The 15,304-nt window shown below is 37.0% G+C and overlaps 1 protein-coding gene across 2 annotated transcripts; it reads left to right on the plus strand.

Annotated features, from left to right (window-relative positions):
* The first annotated feature begins 330 nt into the window (after positions 1–330).
* Positions 331–14,442, plus strand: LOC146651093 (muscleblind-like protein 2a). Of its 2 annotated transcripts, XM_085384258.1 has the most exons (10): positions 331–440; positions 1,620–2,329; positions 5,347–5,511; positions 5,601–5,822; positions 5,933–6,193; positions 7,413–7,466; positions 7,797–7,956; positions 9,165–9,200; positions 9,922–10,016; positions 11,787–14,442. In XM_085384258.1, exons 2-10 carry the CDS (start codon positions 2,156–2,158, stop codon positions 11,799–11,801), a joined length of 1,182 nt encoding a protein of 393 aa, XP_085240384.1. In that variant the 5' UTR covers positions 331–440; positions 1,620–2,155; the 3' UTR covers positions 11,802–14,442. The 2 variants fall into 2 exon arrangements, with proteins under 2 accessions (XP_085240384.1, XP_085240385.1); XM_085384259.1 differs by lacking the exon at positions 7,413–7,466.
* Positions 14,443–15,304: the final 862 nt, after the last annotated feature.

Here is a 15,304-nt window from a genome sequence, read left to right on the forward strand (position 1 = left end):
TATGGAGCTAATAACTCAGGCCTGTATTTATGATAATTAACTGTAAAGAGTGTTTAGGATATACACTTATGGGCTGCATGCTCTGTAGTCATGTTTGTGCAGAAGCTTTGTGCAAGCTTGCAAAATAATTTATTTCACATGCATCATTGTTCATCCCTGCAGCAGCAAACTCTGGAGGCATGGATCAAGTGTTGAATTCCACGTTCTCCAAGTAATCAGATTGTAATCATAAATAAATGGTCAACAGGAAGTTTCACATGGCAGATCAGATTCTTGTTCCCTATTGGACAATTTCTAACTGGGAGGGTCTTCCCAGAGGCCAGCTCCCAGACAGGAAGGGGGTGGCTGGAAATGTTTTAGTCAGAGCCTGGCAGAGAGTCTGTTTTTCTTGCTGTGAAGAGAAAATCTTTAGTCACTGAATCCATGGGACAGAAAGAAGGGTAAGAGTTGTTTTTTCTTGTCAGTATATTTAGAAGTCAGCAGCTTGAAAGTTGTATCTCCAGCCTAGATTCCAGGAAACAAGAACAAGCATTTTAGTGCCGAATGAAGTGAGAGAGGTCGGTTTTCCTGCTCCGTTTCCTGACTTGCGCCTAAAGGAATTTGCTGCAGCGTACTGTTAGACCAAGGGTTGCTGCAAAAGAAAAGGAAGAGCAGCAGAGCAAAACAGCTTTTGGAGTGCAGTATTTACTGATAGCTTTAGTTGATTTTAGTAGGATAAAAAAAATCAAATCATGCAGATTTAATCAGCTCATGAGTTGTCCACCTTTTCTGTCTGCTCAGCAACTTCCTGTGTAGTTGCAGGTCTGACTACGCAGTTTGTGTTTGACTCCCAACCAGCTTAGCAGTACATAGAGAAGTAGAAAAAAATGAATTGGCTGCAATAACTGTATGACTCTTATAAAGTGCAATTAATGGATCCTGATGAACAAACTTTGATGCAAATGTGTCATAACCGTGTTTCAGCAAAACTCTGATTGTGTGATCTGGTGCCTTTATAAAATGCTAATGCTTTTATTTAGGCAGCATAACCTGGAAAAGAGTGAAATGTGTAGGCATAAAACATCTGTATTCCCTTTGGATTTCCCACGAAATGATGAGAAGGAGCTCCATGGTGAAAGATAAACGGATTTTTTTTATGCCTGATTGCAAAATGTATGACTTGTGCTTTGCTGATTCAAACCTATTTTGTGTAGTTGTATGAGTTTAAATGGATGGCATCTGCCACTTCATTGTAATTCAGTTTATAGAGGAGGCAGACTAATGGCTTTAAATAAAGACAGGAACAGATGTGAGGTGGTGAGTGATTTGCAGGTGTGTGCAAAGTCTCTTTTCTTGATAAAACGCTGACAGCTTTGTATGAGCTGAACTTTTATTACTTACAGAGGAGTTCTAACAATGTGAATTGTCTGCTCTGCACTATCGTCATGGGGGCATGTTGGTGCAGTGGTTACCTCACTGCTAGAAGGTCCTGGGTTCGAACCTGTCTTTCTGTGGGGAGTTTGTTCTCATATTTTACATAACATCTTAACGTATCTTAATATGCCCACTGAACAGACTAATGATGCTGTAATCACAATTAAGTTTAATTTCAGTAATATCCCTGTTTTCTTTTCTTTCAGATTACAAACAGATAGTGCCTTTGAGAAGATATCTCCGACCTGAAGTTGGTTCATGTACATTGCTGCCCCTCGCTTCTTTTTTAAGTTGCAGTCTCATGCACCAACACAGGATACCTCAGCTCAAGCCCTTTGTCGCTGGTTTGCACACTTTCAGCACCTAAAAGAATGAGAAATTCAAGCCATAAAATAGAGGATAACAAGACGGAGGCTACTGACCAGCGCACATACGACAGAGTAACAATTCTGTGTTGAGATCATTGTTCACTCTCTGTGGGCGTTCTCGGCTGTGGAGTATACACTGCAGTCTCTTGCTGTAAAAAACACAGTTGTTCTTGTTTCTAGGATAATTTTTCTTTGATTGGCTAGTCATCTGATTTTTCTGCTCCTTCTGATGGGGGAGTCATCTGGTTGTTTTAACAAAGAAGCAGACTGTATTCAGAGCTAAAAGCTGCGATTAAGCTACAGCTTCTGGTGAATTAGTCTTTCAACAATAAGAGTGACTTTTAAAAGTTGCTTTAAAGTTACAACTTTTGGACATGGCGTTAAATATTTCTTCAGCGAGAGACACAAAATGGCTAACTCTGGAAGTTTGTCGACAGTTTCAGCGAGGAAACTGTTCACGCAGTGATGAGGAATGCAAATTTGCTCATCCGTCGAAGAGCTGCCAAATTGAAAATGGAAGAGTCATAGCCTGCTTTGACTCATTGAAGGTAAGACATATTAATGATCTTCTATTAAGTGTCAGAAAATAATGCCCCTGTATAAAGGAGTATGAAAGTAAACTAAGACTAAAAGGAAAACTGGATTTTGTTGCTGTTTGCTAGCAGTGTAACTGTGTAAGTTACTTATATGCTTAATAATGTAGTGCTGGAAGTACGTGTCAGTTATTAGTTTATAAAAGTGAAAGAAAAATAATTATTTCTTGGGTTAGAAAAAATTCAAGCATGCTCATTTCCCATGTTAAGTGGTGATAATAGAGAAATCAACTGTTAGCATCACTGTTGTATAGTCAGGTGTAAGTTTAATATTGAATTCTCAGAGCCCTTCAGTGCATTAACCCTCCCAAGCATCCAGCCTCATTTCCCATATTGCTCTACTATTTGTGAAATCATGGGTAATACCACTATTTCCCAAAGATTGTACGGTAAAATCTAATCACTTATCCAGAGGATTTAGGTGATAGAAGAAGAAAAAAAAATCTGGCAGCCAGATGGATTACAGTCAGTTTATTCTCCTGCTTGCTCAGTTGCCCTGAATGAGGTGGGGGCATCCTTAATCCACTCTCACACATTCACCATCACACCAAAATCCAGCTTTGCCTCCAGGACTATCCTCATGTTGACTCATCTCCTTACCACCTTGCTACAAGTTTTTACATTCATAGAATGAATCTACTTCATTCCTTCATATAAAAACATTTATTGTTCATCTTGATTATTATGACTGTCGGTGAGCTGCACCACTCTGCAGTCCGTCTTCCCTTTTCATAAACTAATCATCCCTCTTTGGTATGGTAGGTCCAGCCTGCTGGCTAAAAAAGCGACCGGAGTCTTCATTCAGAAATCTAATTGATACATTCAGATGCCAACAGAATAATGGAACAACAGATTAATTGGGTGCATATCTGAAAGGGGGGTTTTATTAGTTCAGACATTGGCTTTATGTTGTAGATAAGTGGCACCAAGCACTTTTCAACTTATCAAAGTGATTAGAGGTTTCCATAATATTTATTTTACTGCAAAGTAGTCGGCCAGAAATCTGTAATTTCCTTTGTAAAAGATTGTATTACATTTTGCTCATAAAATATTAAGGTGAGAACAGCTCTCTGCTTTGAAAAGAAAAGCTACAACTGCAACTATCTGCATTACCTTCATATTGATTAATATGGAAATTTAATGATCATAATTATAATAGATTTGAATAGAACATTTCAAGAAACTCAAGAAAGAGTATAAATAAATTACATTCATATATAAAAATGATCTAAACTGATTGTCCTGTTCACAAGTAAAGTGCTTGTTTTATTTGACCAACAAGCAAATATCAAAACTACTTAATTTACTGTTACATGAGATAAAGGATACCCTAAAATGCCTTATTTATAATTTTTATTTGTCAAATTAGCTGAAGATTTTCTAACAAATGTTCATTCGTTGCTCTAAATAAAATGTGCAGTTTATTCAGAGCCAGACTAAAATGTTTTTTCAACAGGGTACCTTAAGGGGAGTATAGAGTTTCTACTGGAATTTCGAGAATGAATGTCAAGCTGTGCTTTTCCAATTTTTAGGAACTCTGTCTAACTATGTCAAAGTTTACAATGATGTTTTGTAGTATTGAGTCCTTGTTTGCTTAGTGAGAGCTAGCCATTCAGAGACGTGTTTTCCTCGTATTTTTCTCTTGGCTTTCCTGCTGACGTTGTTGCCATACGATTTTTGTTCAATTCAGGGTTGTGAGTGAGAAGGACATGTCAAAACAATTACTGTTAACTTTCCCATTCACCAGTGAATCCTAACACAATTGATGTCATCATGTTGAAGAATATGCACACTCTTTGGTATTGTAAGTAGATCCTCGTGGCTTCTAATAAAGCACCCGACCGTACTGTTGATGTCCAGATGTAGCTGATTCCTTTTGCTTGCTGTTTCTACAGTTTTATTGTAGGCGATACGTTTTTGTTATATATCAGGGCTAAAGTTCAGTACCAGCAGGCATTACTTCTGAAAATTTTCTAGGGCTAGATGCTGAAGATATAAAGTCAAGTCATTCCTTGGTTGTTGTATCTCCTTGTTTGGTTCATTCTGTGAGTACTACATTTTTTCTTTATAGATAAGACAAATTAATAACCAGTATTCAGAATATATATCTAAATGAATGTCAGAAGAAATTTAAATGAGCAGACATGAGTCTGAGAACTTGAATATATAGGAGAGAGAACGCTCATCTCTTATTAGGTTAATATAAATGCCTGAGTGGCAGGGATGGCTTTGATTGGCTCATATTGAGGGTAAAATAAATAAATAAAGGGTTTTTCAGGTTTTGTATTTAGGCTTAAAAACAAACCGCTGAAATATACCACCGTTAAGGCTAAATGAGTAAAAAAAAACCTGTGTAATTAGCCAATGCATGTTGTAATGCACAGTATATGCTGCACAAGTGTTGCATTCAAAGCTGATGTTCAGTGACTGTGCAGTGAATGATTTTGGATAGTAGATGGGTCGGGTAGGATTGAGAATTGTGTAGTCTGTGAAATTTTCATGGGAAAAATCATTTAACCTGCTGATTAACACTTCTGAGTACCAGCTCTGATCTGATCTGTGAGAGTCTAAATAAAGGATGTAATGCAACACATAATCTGCAACAGTTTATTCTTTTGCATTTTTCAACACTAACTGTCTGCACTCCAAGTAAAGTCTTGTGCCTGACTCAAGAAAATTTTGACATCCATCATTGCAATGTAAAATGCTTTATTCTAGCCACGACTAGCTGTCACGTCATGCAACACAGCACCGCTGACAGTGGAGCCTGAGTGGGAGAGCTGTGGAGAAAAAAACATGTTGACGATTACATTTCTTTGAGACAATCTTACAGGATTTTGATGAAAACAAAACATTCATTTTTTTTCTCAGTCTTTTGATTCAGCAACATTTTTAGTCTATCAGATTGTAAAATTTCTTTATGATATGAATGAAAATGCTTCTATTTCACTTTATAATTTCTCTGAATGCAGGGCAGATGCTCAAGAGAAAACTGCAAGTACCTTCATCCACCTTCACACTTAAAAACCCAGTTAGAGATAAATGGGCGCAACAACCTCATCCATCAGAAGACTGCAGCAGCCGTGCTTGCCCAGCAGATGCAGCTCATGATCCCTGGACCCAGCCTGCAGCCTGTGGTAAAGTCCTGGTTCAGGAGGAATTTTAAGTCAGTGTGATGTTGATGGATGGCATTCTCACACATAATATGTATGCTCTTCCCTCATAGCCAACATTTACACAGGGACTTGGCACAAACGCTGGTCTCGGTTATGGTTCATACATGACACCATTAAGCCATGGAATGAGCCTCATTCCTTCAGACATCCTCTCCAGCACTCCGGTTCTTGTTCCAGGGAGCTCACCTGTCTCAGTCCAGTGCTCCTCCTCTTCCTCCTCCTCTTCCTCTTCTTCTCCCTCACAGAAGCTTCAGCGTTCAGACAAACTAGAGGTATTCATGCACACCAAGGCGTGACTTCACATAAAAATACATTAGCGCTTATGCGGTTTCACATGATCTGGCTACACATTTAAAAGCTGAACTCCTCTTGCTCCTCTCAGGTGTGTCGTGAGTTTCAGCGAGGAAACTGTGCAAGAGGGGAGACAGATTGCCGCTTTGCTCATCCCAGTGACAGCCCAATGATTGACACCACAGATAACACTGTCACTGTTTGCATGGACTACATCAAGAGTCGCTGTTCCAGGGAGAAGTGCAAGTATTTTCACCCGCCTGCACACTTGCAGGCCAAAATCAAATCCAGTCAACAACAAATCAATCAGACAGCAGTGGCAGCACAGGCCGCAGCCGCAGCTGCAGCTGTGGTAAGTCAGAGTGTTATCCTTCTGATGATTGATAAAGTGTTCATCATTGTTCTGTCTATGAAATTGCTGAATGTGGAGTGCTGCATATTTGTAAGCATTTGTAATGGTACATTCAGTGAAGTTGAATAGAAGCTCCTCTCAAAACTTTAAGCAGCAACTCCTGAAGTAGTTTAATATCAAAGAAATGCACCAGTATTTTATTTTTAAATAAAACTTCTTAAAGGTCACAATATTGATTTCCTATGTAAAACTTCAGACAGTTGAATCTGACACCTTCCTCTCACAGATTTACATAGTCTTAGCAATTTTAAATTGATCCTCTTCATTAAGTCTTACAGCTACAATTTTTCTTGGATTGTTTTTAAATTGCGTCATTAAGTATCATTAAATAGCCTTTAAATGTAATGCACAATCAGGCTTCTCACAATTTCTATTATCTTTTCTTTAGTGCAATATTAAAGCCACATTGGCTCACTAAATTATGCTTCTTTGGCCTCCATTCTACTTAAAAATCATGTCTAGCATACATCATCTTTTATGGTTAATTCTTTTCCATACATTTTTATTTAGGTTGTAGTTTAAGTTGTTAGTTGTTCTTATGTACTGTACAAGTTAAGGAGACATCTGTAATTCAAAAGCTTTAGTGTGAATGCAGTAAATGGAGCTCCACATTCTGTGCTTTGTGACATCAGGTGCATGGTTGTTTTAACTTTTGATTTGTGGTACTGCCTTTGCTACCTTCATAAAACCAAGCTATCTTTCATTTAATTATGAAACTGTTAAGTGCTTGCTGTGCATTATATCAGTATCCTGCACTTGGAGTCATAAAACCAGCGTGTTCCAAAATCCTTTTGTGTGCATAGTAGGTTTTGTTAATATTTTAATACCTTTCATTTTAAGCATTGTTCTCAAACTTGACGTATAGTTTAAGGTTATTACACCCTTGTTATTATAAGTCTTTGTTGCCAAAATGATTCATTAACTGTACATGTTGACCTACTAATTAAGGAATCTTTAGTTTAATGTGTCCTTACTGTGCATGAATATTGTGTTTTATGTGGTATACTACATTCAGGTTATTTTTGTTTTGTTTTCCCCTTCTCACCTATCCACAATGCTGTCCTCCATGATGCACCTCTGCTTGCTGTTACCTGTATGTTAATACGCTTGAATCCCATTGGCCCACTGCCATCATGTGCTCGCTGCCTGCTATTAAAAGACTCAGTCGACTGCCAAAGCAATGAAGCGACCCCTCGAGGCAACTGTAGACCTGGTACTTTCACCTTTTGCTTTGCATGTAGCTATTAATTGTACTGTGAGAACTTTTCATTTTTGTCATTGGGGTTTACGGCTTCTTCAAGTCTTATATTGCCCTTCTGTACATGATCTGTCAGCATGGGTATTTTTAAGTGCTCAAGTTGTCAAATAAGTTTTGGTGAATACATTACACCAGTCATATCTGTGGTAGTTTTTTTTTTCATTGTGTCATCTTTATATTTTAGTCATGTGTATCATTTTTTAAACATAAATACTAACATATCCTTTTAAAGGTGTGCGTAACAGAAATATGGGAAGTGTCTTATTGCCTCTTGTCCCTTTCCAGGCCTTTCCCCATAGTGTTCTGCAACCCCTACCAAAGAGACCAGTTCTTGAGAAGAGCAGCTGGGCCGGCTCTCTCCTCAGCCCCAGTTTGTTGCACTACCAGCAGGCTCTGGTCAGCTCACAGACTCTGCAGCAGCCCACTGCAGCATTTTATCCCACAGGTGAGCTTCCAAACCTGCTATGACTCCATGGCTAAGCTAGATTTCCGTGTCTGTCTCAGGGCTTATTGCCGTCAGATATTGTTCGCAAATATCACATCATGTATTACTGTTACTTAACTGAAGAAATTTGCAGGATCAGCAGCACTCCTTGTGAACAGGTCTGTTATATCAAAGCTTTCAAAAAAGGGTGTGACTCTTAATCCTTACACTAACAGGTTTTTGACATGTCACTGCAAGATTCTTGGCTTTATCATAGCTTATAATTAAACTTTGTTAAACTCATATTACGAAAAGTAAGACTGTTATGAAAAACAGTTGCTCTCAGTTACTCCAGTAGAACCAGTAAACTATTAAAGATTGAAGCAGTGGTTACAAAGCAAATTGATGACCTCTTAACAACCAGGGCAGGTTCTTCAAGGCAACAGGTGTGCTATATGTCAGTTGGCAAGTCATGGTCATAGACACACCTATATGGGGAGAAATTTGCCTCAAAGAATTACAAATGTGTACAGTATGACACACACGCGTAAACTAAGATTTACAAATGCATACGTTTAAACCTGACTAAATACTGATCATTTACACACAATTTGTTAAGTTCAGCTTCACAAATCGGATAATTTTCTGTGTATACAAATGTCTAAAACTACACGTAACATCCCTCTCGCTCACTTACAAAACCATGTGGACTAATCGCCTAATATGCACACGTGGGCTTTTGAGACACATTTCACAAGGTCAGCTTTGTACACATCCATATATGTAAGCTGTGTTCATGTTCTGGTGTAAAATTGGGATTTCCTTTGTTTTCTTTTGGTGGGGGGGGGGGGGGGGGGGGGGGGTCTTGTGTGTCATACTGTACATATTTGTAACCTTTTTTGAGGCAATTTCTCTCCATACACCTACACCTCACCTAATGCGACCAGTGTAAATGTCTGGTTTGAAAAGGTCTGTTTGCTTGCAGAAATTTCTCTTAAATGTATTCTATGTTAATGCGCCTGTTTTGTAGTTAGTGAACACTAACTACAAAACACTAGTTTTGTGTTACTCAGCTTGTATCCATCAGAACAAAACAATGCTGCATTAACACAATGGGCCTGTTTAATAAAGTAAAGATCTGTTTTTATGGGCTTACACCAGTATTGACCATATTAATGTATGTCGATTTTGATAAAGACCTTTTCTTTTTTCACCTGTAAATCACACAGGTTCTGTGTTGTGCATGACTCCAGCTAATGGCATTGGTAGGTGCCTCCTCCATGTTCTTCTTTAACCATGTCCTTTTGTAGTAAAGAATACATTACTTTGTCTGGATAAGGTAGAGTATACTTACTATTAACGGATGAGAAATCAACCCTTTGAACCAGGAAACTGGATGAGAACAAAAACTGAAAAAAACAAGAGATTACTTTAGTTTTTTAGTAAACATTTTTAGCTTTATGTTTCATTTTTTGCCTTTCTGATCAGAGCCCTGTATGTATATATGCTTGTAAAATTATTTTAAATAATCAAAGCACAGTAAAGAAATGTAAGCACTTTTGGTTTATTCTGGATTGTGATTAGGAAATTTGATCAGCATCCCATAGATTTACCTCATAGTTTATGCTCTTTAATGTTTTGTATTAATAGTAAAACTCTGTAAATGTTGTATTTAAAAAAACAAAACAACAACAAACAAACACATTGATCACCTCTGGTGGCATAGCTTTACATGCCATATCTTGTGGGATGCCAGATTATGGACAGATTTCCTAATTTTATCTCTTATCAGCCCTCCTTTTATGTTTTTCCCCTGCTGTCTCGCTTTGCTGTGTGATCACATGCCATCTGCTGGTCTAACCCAATGATGGCTTGCTGCTAATGTCATTTTGTATTTGCTTGGCAAGAGAGAGAGATACATTGCTATGGTTACCATAATGCTCCACCTCCCTTTTCATTGCTTTCATGGTTCCCTTCCTGAAAAAGTCCCCATGATGTACAGTGCTACGCCTGCTACTGTCTCTGCAGCAACTACTCCCGCCACAAGTGTCCCCTACACAGCAACAGCACCAACCAATCAGGTTTGCTCCTTTTTAAAGCTTTCTGTCATAAATCCTTGAGCTCTAAATAAGTGCTTCATCTTTCAATCAGGGGAGTTGCTTCATCAGCGTAGAGATGCCCGGCTTGCATTGCAGCATTAAGCTTTCGTGTACCTCGTAGACCAACTAGGCTGCATCTCATCCTTTCCTTTAGAAACAAAACATATTTCTAGCTCTTCCATCTGCAAACTGTGGTGTCGCTTATATTCTCTATTGCATGTTTTATGCTTTGGTTGATGTCAGTGTCTTTTCCAACACAAGCTACAGTATATAGGACTTAACCATACAGTTCTTGATATTGGTTATGCTGACTTTCTGTGTGCAACGTCTTAATATAAGATTTTTATTATTCGTGTAATAAAAAATATTATTCACATTTCCTCAATTGGCTAGTTTGAAACATTTAATATTAGGATTGAGAGAGTAAATCTAAAGTATTTGGTATTCTTTACTTTGATTACTGTTGTCTTTTTAATGTTTAATGAATGAAGTCATATGGACATACGGATAAGTTAGTATTTAAACTTTGTCATGACCACTGGCATAAAAGTGTGGGGCTAAGTCAGAGTCAGAAGTTTTATTCATTTGAAAAGTCTTTTGAAACTGAAATTCTACGTTTTGATATTTAAAATGTAAAAAAAAACTGTTTAAAAAAAACAAAAGAATGATTTTATTTTGAATAAATTTGTTTTCATTTTTTTTTTTTTTTGTTAGTTTACGTTTATTTTTTTATTTTACATCTGATTTGATCATTTTCCGATTTTTAACCCTGGTTTTGTGTTGTGGGCATGTATGAAGGGGGAGAGGTGGGTGTAGACTGATGATTGACAGCTTCTGTGTCACATTTGTTACAAGTTTAAAATGAGCATTTTGATGGAAGATGGTCATCGCTCCTTTACAGGATGCTGCTGGCACCAGCCAACAGGTAAGAAACATGGTTTCCTGGATTATCCTATGATTGACTATATTGATGAGTGAATGTTTGTAACATATTGATATTGCAGGTGCTATGAACTCTTTTACATTAGGTTTAAATAAGGTGGGCGAGATTCTAATCTCAATATAGCTTTTTTGCAACCTACCACCCAATCAGATAACAGTATTCCTTGTTGTAGGGGTAAATTTTTTCCCCACATGTATGTATATCAATATGTTTCAAATATTGACCCATCAATATAGTCTATTATAGCACAATCTGAAACTGTGGCTGGTGCCGGCAGCATCCCGTGAAGGAGCAGTGACCATCTTCAGCCAAAATGCTCATTTTAAACTTGTAACCAACGTGACACAGGAGCTTTCAATCACTAGTCTACACGCACCCCTCCCCTTTGATACACAGCCACAACACAAAATCACGGTCAAAAGTCTGACACTGGAAAAAAAAAAGGGTTTGAAGCTGATAAATAGTTAAAACTGTTTTTAAAAATGCATAAAACAATTTATTCAATGTGTAAAATAATTCATTTGATTGTTTAAACACATTTTTTAATATCAAAACTTATAATTTCAGTTCCAAATCACTTTTGCAAATCAATAAAACTTTTAACCTTAAATTAGCTTCAAGGTCAAGCTGCATTTTTACAAAACGATGTATCAAGAGAATAAAGTTCATTTCACTTAAACTTTGTATTTTCATATCACTTAAGAGTGAGAAGTGAGTTCCTTAATAATCTTTGTCTTGTAACAAAGGCGATTGTAAAGTATACCTGTTGTGTGAAACTACTCAGTGACTTGTCTTTGCCTCCGAAACAGATCATCCTCAAGTAACCGCCAGAAACAGAAGCCAGTGCCGTGTTGCTGCTGTTAAGGGTCCCGGGCAGCCATTCTGTAAATATTCTGTTAACAATACACACAAAATACAAGAGGCTGCATGTGGATAACATCGCCGACTTTATCTGACATTATGATGATGATGATGATGATACATTACAGGCAGTTATAATGAACCTCTACATTATACTGTAATAGGTGTCAGAGAGATTGTTATTGTACACGCCTTTGCACCTGCTAACATGCACCTTCAACGATCAATGTGCATTATTTATTTGTTTCCTAAACTAATTCTGATAGGGTTATGAGTGCATTTAGCCACCAATCAAACTTAAATACAATAGATGCTACAGAGAAGTAAACTGGCAGTAGTGGCATAAAACTAAACAACAGAGATGTTTTAAATAATGTAAATATTTTAATCAGTTCTCAGTCTGTAGACAGTACCTGTTAATGTCAGGTGTAAAGGCGTCCTATATTGTAGATTATATTGCAGTTTTATCATCATCATATTCTTTATTGAATGTGTTATTTAAACTAAGAAAGTTTTGTTTTTGATGATAATGATTGCTCATCTAGTGCCAGATTTAACTTTTAATCAAAGAGAAAAGCACTTAATTTAACTTTAAACTTAACAAAAAATTGTGTATATAAAAAAAATGTAATCTAACAGCAGGTTTATGGATGTCCCTTTAAAAATGCTCTGAGTCCCTCTATACTTCACCCAGAGTAATGGATCAGTGCTCCACCTCCTGGTGTGCCTTTGCATTACATATACAGATTGTTTTCTGTCTTTTCTGAGAGAAATGAAATGTTTTATCCGTTCAAAGCAATTTTGTTTTTCTAATTTAACACCTCTTTAGTAAATGTGCATTATTGCTCAAGACAATTGCTGACTCACTGATGGATCTGTAAATACTTTTCACTTGTTCAAGTTGATATAGCCTCCACAGCCATGAAAGTCAGCTCAGTAAGAGTATGAAGTTACTGCTGCTCATATTCAAACTAAAGCTCTTGTGATCCTGTGAGGGTTGCGTGTTGAGTAGTGTCTCAACTGTTAGTCTTAATGTTGCAGTCACTTGTCAGTACTGTATTAATCGAAGGTTACAAGTGCCTAAACAGTTGTGCATGCAATGATTAAGTATATTTGAAAAGGTTTGTGTGGAAAAACACTCAGAAAATCTATTCCACTTAAGACATATACATTAGGATTAAATCTACGTGTTTTTGCAATACCATGTAAATGCAGTGGTATTGTGTGTGGACCTGTTAATTAGGCTTACAGTTTGTTTTCACTGATGCTTTAATGTGTATGTTATTCAATGTAATTTTCAATTTAATTTGATTTTCTTTCATTTTTCGACAAGAAATTAGCAAAAAGGGCAAAATACTTTTGTAGTAAAGTAGAAGGAGGCAAACATTTGGTGACATGTAGTCATGAGAGATTGACGCGGCATGATGCAGTTACTCATTGCTGTCTACTATTTAGCAGCAGACAGGGTGGGCATTGTGTCTGATTAAGAGAAATATTGTTTCTTTCTTTTATTAGAATTTTAGTTATCTATTTTGCAAACAAGGTGTACAAATAGAAACCTTTCATTGAATCTTTTGCATTTCTTCACTTTTTTATTATATATTTTCCTTGTGATGTTTTACATGTCAATAGAATTTACGAGCATAATTTTACTGGTGTAATATTAGTTCAAAATAGTTTTAACATGTATTCTTTTATTTTGTGATGAATGCAATTTATTAAAATTACTTTAGGTGTGCTGAGGGTTTCTCAAAGGACCTTGATCTGTTAGCCTATTAAAAGCGGTCTTGTGTCCAGGGATTGATGTTGGACAAAGGAGAAACTTAAAGCAATTCATCCTTTTTGCTGCCTGTAAGGGACAACAAGCCTTTGTATGACCAAGGCCATAGGATTGATTTTTATGTACAAAAGTGCATCGTACAGGACATGTTTTCCAAAAAAGAAAAGAAGTAATTTTCATAATGGTGTAACAGTAGTTTGTCATTTATTGTCTGATTTGCTGCTGAGGGCAATCCCAAGTTGCAGTGATGAAAACTGTATTTTGGTCGGTGGTAGATTAGCTGTATCTCCTCACAGTAATTAGATTACTTGGAAGAAACTTGGATATTTAACTTTATTATTATATGGTGAAACACTGTGGGTAAAACAGTGCATAAAAGAGAACTTTTGAAATGTTAGTTTCGTGTTTGTTAAGGCTTCCCTCTGCATGTTGAGCACCAAACTTAAAAATGTATTTGGCTTTCAAAATATAATTGCTTTAAAAGTTTAGACTGCTATTAGACATACAATATTTCCCCACTTATTTATTTTACTTAAAGGCATGTTTTTGAATGTTTGTGTTATGTTATGGCAAAACGTTTGAATGTCATGGATCCACCTGCACACAGAGGTTGTTTGAGATCTCGCCCAGTCAAAAAGATGTGAACAGTAAGAATGTTTGGTCTGACTGACTGATGGAAACACTTCTCATAAGCACTTTTTCTACAGTCAGACAACTGAGAAGACAGGCTTTGTGTGAACTTTGCCTTACCTTTGGTGTATTACTGAGTCTGTATTTGTTCACTAATTATGATTTCTATGTCGTCTAATAAATAGAATAAACTTCACTGAACCTTTCTCTTAAATTAAGATACACACATTTCTAACATGAGGACATTATTACATTGTAACGACACCTGAAATAGCTGATATTGATTGGCTTGTGGGGTTGGCTAGCATTTTATTGCAACCTGTCATATTTAAACACTGAAGCTTCTCGTTAAGATGTCACGCAACAGCTATTTGGATCCATCCTGGTCTGAATGCAAACATTTTCCCCAAAAGTAATTGTGTATAATTAAACATTTCTTGTGGATATTTTTTGTTCCTGTAAATTCTAAATTGTGTACAATCTGATATTAAATATACATAAATAAATATATGAATGTCGTGTAAATGCCATCCTGTGAGCTGTGTTTAATTTTGCAATGCATCAGCAGTAGAAACCACGTGTCATCCTCAGTGAGCATGTTTTCATGTTTTTGTGTTACAATTTGTTCAAACAGCTGTCCTGTGAAATTGTATTTATCACTATTAGTGAAAGCTAAAGTAGTCAATTAAAAAGACTTACCTGGCGGTTTCAATTGGAGTGTGTTACATAGCCTGTATTGCTCATTATCAAAGAATAATAAAGGTTTATTATATTTTTTTTTTTACAAGGTGAGTGACTTTTCACTCTCGAGTCGGATCGCAGCTAAAAAAATTTATTTTTTTTTAATGCAGCGTTACCATAGCAACAGCATCCGGTGCGTTTCACCTCCTCTTGGATACACATCCCCGAGCCGCCTCCGTGATTGGATGAGCTCTCTTTGGATGTCACTGGGGCAACCGAATGATGGGAATTTTAACACATGAACGGAAATGTCAGCGACGAATCTCACTGGCTGCCTCCGTGAGGCTGCCATTCAGGCACATGTGAGGTGTACAG

This window comes from Rhamphochromis longiceps, linkage group LG16 (assembly GCF_057381845.1).
Source record: "Rhamphochromis longiceps isolate RC_006_pf linkage group LG16, R_longiceps_female_GT1.1, whole genome shotgun sequence".
Lineage (NCBI taxonomy): Eukaryota > Metazoa > Chordata > Actinopteri > Cichliformes > Cichlidae > Rhamphochromis > Rhamphochromis longiceps.

Excerpts from the sequence above, each read along its gene's own strand:
- LOC146651093 (XM_085384258.1), top strand. The coding sequence starts at position 2,156 with ATGGCGTTAAATATTTCTTCAGCGAGAGACACAAAATGGCTAACTCTG. Across the intron at positions 7,957-9,164 it reads TGCAGCATTTTATCCCACAG|GTTCTGTGTTGTGCATGACT; the intron begins GTGAGCTTCCAA and ends TAAATCACACAG. Across the intron at positions 9,201-9,921 it reads GACTCCAGCTAATGGCATTG|TCCCCATGATGTACAGTGCT; the intron begins GTAGGTGCCTCC and ends TTCCTGAAAAAG.